The sequence below is a fragment of the Sminthopsis crassicaudata genome, chromosome 6 (genome assembly GCF_048593235.1).
Source record: "Sminthopsis crassicaudata isolate SCR6 chromosome 6, ASM4859323v1, whole genome shotgun sequence".
NCBI lineage: Eukaryota > Metazoa > Chordata > Mammalia > Dasyuromorphia > Dasyuridae > Sminthopsis > Sminthopsis crassicaudata.
Window position 1 is genome coordinate 150,944,296 of NC_133622.1, and position 8,381 is coordinate 150,952,676.

At 33.7% G+C, this 8,381-nt stretch overlaps 1 protein-coding gene across 2 annotated transcripts in view; it reads right to left on the reverse strand.

The window, feature by feature from the left end:
- The window catches only part of SLC39A8 (solute carrier family 39 member 8), a 68,394-nt gene that overhangs the window by 33,329 nt on the left and 26,684 nt on the right, over positions 1-8,381 (reverse strand). For both annotated transcript variants that reach the window (XM_074275602.1, XM_074275603.1), the window contains exon 4: positions 5,262-5,431. In XM_074275602.1, coding sequence (XP_074131703.1) covers positions 5,262-5,431 — 170 coding nt within the window. The remainder of the gene's footprint in view (positions 1-5,261; positions 5,432-8,381) is intronic.

An 8,381-nucleotide genomic window follows, 5' to 3' on the forward strand; every position in this document is an offset into this window, starting at 1 on the left:
ATTTGAATTCAGATCCTCCCAACTGACCCAAGGGTCTATCTACCCAATAGCTATTTTCAAATCCCAGGCCTGCCACTGACAAGAAACATATATAGCCCTCAGTTTTCTCACCAGTAAAACAGATCTGACTTCTTTACTTACTTTATTGGGTCATTATGAAGCTGAAACAACTTTTAAAAACATGAGAACAGCATCGTTCAAATTGTCATGGACATTTTTGAACAATTAGGTGAAACTTTTGGATCTCTTCATAGACTAAAGTCATGATTCAAGTACAAAGAAATGCTATTTAATTATCACTCAGTTTATTAACTTTTTATTAAATGTTTAAGCACTAAGGATACAAAAAAAAAAGTAAGAGGGGCCCTGCTCTCAAGAAATGTATAATCTAGTAGGGGAGATAACAATCGCATATAGAGCCAAGGTCTGTGGCACCAGAGTGGAAACCCAGCATACAATCCTAGTGCAGGCCATACTAGTGCAGCCCTGGCCCCAATACCAGCAAAGGAAGAGCTCTGAATCAGCAGTAACACTGATGGTTTCTTGATTTCTCAGCTCAGAGACACCAAAGGCAACTGGGAAGATCAGCAGAAAAAATGTATCGGTATGATGAGAGGGCCTTGGAAAACCAGTAAACTAAGAGTGAACATGGACACTGGTGATGGTGACAGCTTTCTGAAGCCTCAGCTCACAAGAGGTCTTTTTATTAACACTGAGGAAGGATTCTGTTGCTACAGTGGGGCAGGGACATTTCTAACAATTTCAGGGCAGGAAAAAGTGCTTAAAATCAGGTCCCTAGAAGGATCTGCACAAAATCCCTGAATCTTGGGACAATGTACCTTCTACTCTGGAAACAGAGCCCTACTTTAAGTAAGAATTAAAAGCCAAGTAATAGGCTAGGAAAATGATCAGACAACATAAAAGGTTTCTGACCATAGAAAATAACTATGGTAACAAAAAAGAAATGGCATAGAAATTTATCTAATCCTGCAGGAATGTAGGAAAGAAAGAGGATACCAAAAGGGGATAGATAGGGTAATAAAAAGAGGACATATTGGGAAAGGCAATAGTCAGTATGAAAACACTTTTGAAGGCATTGAAGGCATAGCATGAAAGGAAAGAAAGAAAGAATAAATGGGGGAATACAGTTAGCAATAATAATTGTAAAAATATTTGAAGCAAATTTCTCTTATAATGCCTTATTTCACAAACATAGGGGAAACTGAGCCAAAATTATAAATAAAAATAATAAGCGCCATGGTCCAATTTATAAATGATCAAAAGATATGATCTATGCCCAAAGGGCTATAAATTCATGCATGTCTTTTGACCTAACAATATCACTATTAGGTATGAATCCCAAAAAAGAATTAAAAAAAAAAGGAACAAATGCACAAAAATATTTATAATAGCTCTCTTCAAAGGGCAAAAAAATAAAGAAATTTATCAATTGGGGAATGGTTAAATAAACTTTGGTATGTGATTATGATGGAATATTATTGTTCTATGGAAAATAATAAGCAAGTGCTTTCAAAAAACCTGAAAAGTCTTCCACGAATTCAAGCAAACTGTACTGTATACAAAATAATAGCAATATTCTGCAATGATCAGCTGTGACTTTTCTTGCTTTCTCTCTGTCTCTGTGTCTCTGTCTCTCTCTCTCTCTCTCTCTCTCTCTCTCTCTCTCTCTCTCTCTCTCTCTCTTTTACTTTATTTTCCTTGAGGGTTTTTTTATTTAGTGTGGGAGATCTATGTATTTTTCTACAACATGATATTTATGTAAATGTTTTGCAAAACTTGTGTTTATGCTGGGAGTGCAATAAGAAAGAGAATCTGGAACTCAAAGGCTTAAAAACAGCAAAGGTAAAAAATAGTCTTAAATCTAACTGGCAGATTTTTTTAAATTAAAAATGAATAAAAAGAAATATGAACAAACAAGTTATATAGTGGATAAACAGAAATGATCAATAGAGAGAAGGCACCAGAATTAAAGAGAAGGAAAGGCTTCCAGGAAAAGCTGGAGATTTCATCTGGGACATGAAGGAAGCAAAAGCCAGGAGGTAGAGATGACGAAGGAGAGCATTCTGAACATGGGAAATAGACAGTGAAAATGCCCCAGAGACAATGAGAATCTTATTTGAGAACGAGCAAGGAGGCCAGTGTCAGTGAATCAAAGAAAGAATGTTTAGGGGAATGGAAGACCTAAGATATAAGTTGTTGTTATGATCATCTCTACAAGTTGAATTTATGGCAGATGCATTTCTGGGCAATGATTTTGAGTCTCACATTTCCAGTAATGCACAAATAATTTTCCTTTTTTTTTAGATTTGACAATGTTTCTTTGATGATTTATTCTCAACATTAATGATGATGGAAAATAACAATTTCTTCTCAAAAATCTTAATACTATATTTGCTATATAAATAAGAAGATAACACAAGAAGACATTGCTAGGAAAAGCATCTGGAATAGCACAAACACACTGAGAAGAAATTAATAACAAGCTAATATAATTTTGAAAATTATCAAGATATTTCAAGATATCTTGATTATCAAGATAATTCAAAGAGAAAGATGCTCCCCTAAATTTTTTTTCACCACATAGAATATCAAGAACACATCATTACTTGATTTCCTTATACAGATTATGGGTTTCAATGATTTAACAAGATGAGCAAGAAACAATCAACATGTAAATAATTTTCTTTAAAGATAATGATCTTTTATAGACATTAGTCTGATAACAGAATTTATCAAAAGGCCTTCCAAATAATTGAAATTTAAAAGATATATCTTTATATGTAATATAACTACATGATAACATGATTTTAAAATGCTTTGTATATTTACATTATCATATATTTGTCCATATATTCATGAACATTTTCTGTGCTTCAAGAGATTTATGATTTCACTGATCTGGGTATTCCATTAATTGATACAAACCATAGCTCATTAAGATTTTAGCAAAAGATGCCTTAATTTGGGACTCGTTAATTTTACTTTTTTTCAATAATTTGATAAGTATAATCAGTTTCCTGTACCATCGTGTGTATTTTAGTTTATGCATTTAGACAAGGGTCCAAGGAATTGACCAACCACACTTTAGCTCAAGGAATCCAGGACACACACAAGAGGTGAAGAACCCATGCTTTAGAAGAAGTTTCACAGGTTGCAACATCCAACTTGCTAGTAATGAAACTCTGTCCACTTTGTGGAAGACAGACGTCAGAGAATCTGTCACTACCATGTATTGGATGCCTTCCCAACATGAGAGGTGCTGCCAAAATTGTACTCAAAGGGCATAGTGCTTGAGAGCCCAGGGTGACCTCCATGACTCGATGATACCCTGCAGGAGGACTTTATCCAAAGGCATAGAATGTTACAGATACTTAACCAACATGAGCACATGGTTCAACTACTACCAGGAAGAATAAATTCATGATGCAGGGGTCTAATTATGCATTTTATCCAGCTGTATTATAAGAATTAGGATTGAATCTCTGATTCCACTTATAAAGGAAACTCCCTCTATGGATGCAGATTAGCACCTTCTCTGCAACCTAGAGTCCTTGAAGGACACTGATGGATTTAAGACATTTACCCAGGATCATACAGCTAGTATATATCAGAGATAAGACTCAAATCAGCTCCTATTGTGCAACTCCAGTTCTCTATCTCCTAAACAACACTGTCTCCCATATGTCGATAGATATATGTGTATTCATGTGCATCATATGCATTTGTCAAATGCCAATTATATGTTCTACTACTTTAAATTATATAATTAAAATAAACATCCACATTATTAGATTTAAGCTCTTACTGATCATTTATTACTCCAATAAATATCTCCTTTTCTTGATTTAGTTGTCAAAACATGAAATTGCCAAATCAATCTAGGTCTACACTGATAAAAAACAATCAGAAATTCAAGTGACAGCATGTGGTTATGGAGCTATAGTAATATCATTAAAATGAAATGTTTTAACTAAAACTATCCCCAATAAGCACGCATAAATAGGATGTAATCAATAAATTTGCTAATTACCCTTTCCTCTTTCAGAAAATCTTTGGTCCTCAATATGACATGTATATATGGTTATTACTATATAAATGAAAGGTTCTGTTTTCTTTGTAGCCATTTTACATATTGCTCAATTTAAAGTAGCAATATGATAATATAACTCACTATTAAGAGATGCAACCTCTCTAGTCTTCAAGACACTTCTGGCCCTTGACAATTCTCTCTGGCTCAGGAAGCTGATTAACATACTGAAAGGAATAAGAAAACTGGATGCTTTTTGAACTGAATTTTATTATTTCAAAAAAGTAATATCCCAATTTGGGCCTATGGTTGTGAAAATTTAGCATGGCTTTAAAACAAATTCCTAAATCATTTCCTAAAAGACCACAAGATGAAAATGTAATTTCAAGAAAGCCTTTTTCATTCTCTACTGTTTATCACCCTCTTTATCTGGATATAGATTTCTTTGTGTATGTCTCAATGTAAAGGGATGCCTTCTATCTCCATCCCTCTGTCTTTCTCTGTCCCTTTCAGGACTTTTCAAATTCATCTTTCTCTCTCTCTCATAATACTGTTTTATTTCCTTCACTGGTCAGAGTTTAGATAGAAATGAACTATTTCTTTATTTGCTGAGTAATTCTATGTTTACTACTTTAATTTTAAGAGCAGTTAAATGGAATATTTTCTCCTCAAGAAAAAAAAAAAGTAACCACAGCTTTATTTGTATGGCCTTCAAGAGAATTTTATCTGTGGGTCAATAGCCCTTGATTGAAAGAAATGTTCCTAACTGCTGTTCTGTTATGCCTTGGACTTCTTTAGGAAAAGTAAATAACAGATGAATATTGTTTTGTCTTTTCTGAGTAAATATGACACTGTCTACTCTTAAAAGAAAATGGTAATACTGTATTGAAAATGTTTACATGCCAAAAGGCAAAACAGTAAAAATCTTTGAGCTCCTCAATAGTGCACAGAAGTTGTTTGAGCATAAACCGGGGGCCAGAACTCCTAGAATGGTAATTTTGTCTCCAACACAGATATCCTCTGTGGCTTAGGGTTTAGCCTACAACCCTGCTAGGAATTCAGTTTTCCCTCAGAAACAATCCACCCAATTCAAAAAATGCTGTGAGGATCATCATAACTGAAAAAGCTCAGAATGTTTTAAGAGGGAAACTGTATATTTTCTGGGCACTGTATATTATTAATAACCACCTAATCAAATAGTCAAACACCTTACCTCTGGAATAAGCTGGAAGATTGCATTTGAAAAGAGAGTTCCGATGGCCAATCCCACAAAATAAGTCAAAATCTTGGGGAAATATGGCTTCTTTAGCAATGGAGTTAAAACCAGTCCCAGGAGAGATGCCAGGTTAATGATAGTCACCGAAAGAAATCCATATCCCCAGACTGTAAATGAGAACCATCAAAGATAAAGGATGAGTCTGATAAAAAAAATAATACTTCAAATTCTAAGTCAAAATGAATACTTAACTAAATTTAAAACAAATTTCTTTAAAGCAGCAAAATTATATTATAACTTTTATTACATAATTAGGGATAGGGCCTAGTCTTGTGATATCATTGACAAAAAGAAAATCTCAGGGAAGAAAACTTTTCTTTCATTGCAGGTGGGTACCTTCTCTTTAATTTATATTCTTAGAAGAGAACATCCTAAAGCACAGAGAAATTTGGTGACTGATCCAGGAATATACAGCTAATAATGTGGCAATGATTGAAATTGGATTCAAGTTTGCTAGATGCAAGCCTAACTGTGTCCACACCAGCCTAGTTCATGCACAGCTGCAAATACATGATTAACTTTAGTGAGAATGACACTGGCCATTCAATCAGCCCTCTATCATTAAGAATTATAGAAGATTAAAACTGGAAGGACTTTTTGTAATTATATACTGAATTTCTTCTCTATTTCTTATTATTTCTATGACCCATTGACTTTGGGCATCTAAGATAACAGTGATTTACATTTGCTTAGGTGGGCAGCTGGATGGTCCAGAGAATAAAACACAGGACTATGAGTCAGGAAGAACCAATTTCAAAATCTTGTCTTGCATACCAAATAACTGTATGATTAAGGGCAAGTCACTTCAGTTCTCTACCCCTCAGTTTACTCATCTGTAAAATGAAGACATTTAAGGTCCCTTCCAATATAAATCTCTAAACTTTCTAGGCCTATTAAAAATCTTTATGTATCCCCAAACTCCTAAGTTCAGATCATGAAAAATGATGTGTTATAGTGAATTAAGAATCAAGGAAATCTGGATTTCAGTCTTGCTTTTGATTCATACTGGCTGTGTGACTGTGGGTAAAGCATTTATTTCTAAGTTACCCAGGCAGCTCTCTAAATCTGTAAACTTCAAAGCAAATGTTTATTACCTACTTTAGTAGATGGAATTTACTCATAATAAGAGTTTTCTCACCAAAAATTTCCTATTCAAGGCTGGAAGGAGAGAAAGAGGGGGGAATAAAGATTAAGATAATCTTACTTTTTAGATAAAGATGGTAAAAAGCAAAGGACACCAGAAGTGATTCACCCCCCCCAAAAAAAAAAAAAAAAAACTTTCCTCAGTGTTAGTGAATTACATAAAATCAAGTAGTCTGGGAATACATGTATTGCTCATAAGAAGATCATCACAAAAGGTATAACAGGATCAACTAACATTTAAGATTGCAATGTATGACTAGCAAAACAGTTAAGGCTCTTTTGACCTCAGCTTTCTCATCCATTAAATAAGAAATCTGGCCTAGATCACCTCTGAGATTCCTATGAATTTTATCATAGAGAATGGATGGATGGCAGGAAGATGGCTAAAGTGTTATTTTTTTTAAGGAACTAAAATGGGTGGTTGTAGTAGGAAGAGGAAGAGGAGGAAAAGCAAGTGGAGGAAGAAGAGGAGGAGGAAAAGGAGGAGGAAATAGTAAAAATAGTAGTAGTAAATAGTAATAACATTTATATAACACTTTAAGGTTTGCAAAGTGCTTATCATGTTATCTCATTTGATCAGCACACTAGCCCTTCAAACTAAGTACTATTATTATTCTTTCTTAACAAAAGAGGAAACTCTGGCAAAGATCAAATGACTTGCTTGTGGACACACTGCTAATAAATGTCTGGGGCTGAATTTGAACTCAGCTCTTCCTGATTACAGGTCTAGAGCTCAATCTACTTACTGTACCACCTAGATGCCTAGATATATGCCACAATTATATAGTAATAATAATGATGATGATGATGCATAAAGCACTATATTTTCCAAAGCATTTTACACATTTCTCATTTTGTAAATTAGTATATTTACAGAAAAGGCAGCTAGCTGGCACGGTGGATAAAGCACTGGATCTGCAGTCAGGAAGACTCTGGAGTTCAAATTTGACCTCAAATACTTATGAGTTTGGGTTCATCTATAAAATGAGCTGGAGATGGAAATGGGCAGAAAACTAGAAATGGGATCATAAAGAGTCACACCTAACTGAAAAATTATTGAGCCACAAAACAACTCTGTGCAAAGAGCTGTTAGTCACAATTGTGATCATTGTCAGTAAGGTCTTAAATACAAGGGTAATCATGTATGTTCCTGAAGTGTATCTAATAATTGGCACATGATTTAGTAAAAGCAATTAGCCTGCTACCCAGGGCCCTCACTACCTGAACACAGGGGGAAAAGAATCAGATTATTATTTTAAAATGAAATGGAGAATTTATATTTAATGTTTTATTTTGGCTTGACTAAATCTGACCTCAATGTTTTAAATAAAATGATAATGTAAAATATTATAGTTTACTTTAAGAGAAAAAAGTAAAAAGATATATTACTATAAAGACAGTCAGTAAAAAAAAAAAAAAAAAACAAAGAGAGAGAAGCAACTCAAAGAAAAGAGTCATACTTAGGAAGGATTAAATTTCATGAATTAGAGAATATGAAATATGAACAAATTACTAGATACTTAATAGTTAGACAACACTTTTTAGACATATTTTTAAAAGTAATATGTGCCTTTACATGAGGACCCCTGGAAATATATTCAAATTTCAGTTTACCTGTGTGAAAAAGAAATTGATAGACATAGTTCAAAACACTTTACTTAGGATACCATTTAAATATATCATTCTCCAAATCTACAAGTTGATTTCATTCACCTCTCATTAATTTATCAAAGATTAATTTCCAACTATTCACCAAATCTTAAGAATAAAATAATCAGAAATAAGCCTTAACCCAGGCCAGAACCAATAGAACTATATGAAAAAACTAAATGTTTTATTTTCCACTAAAATCAGATCATCTTAAATATGTACCTACTGACATATGACATACAATAAGTGCTGATAATGATTACG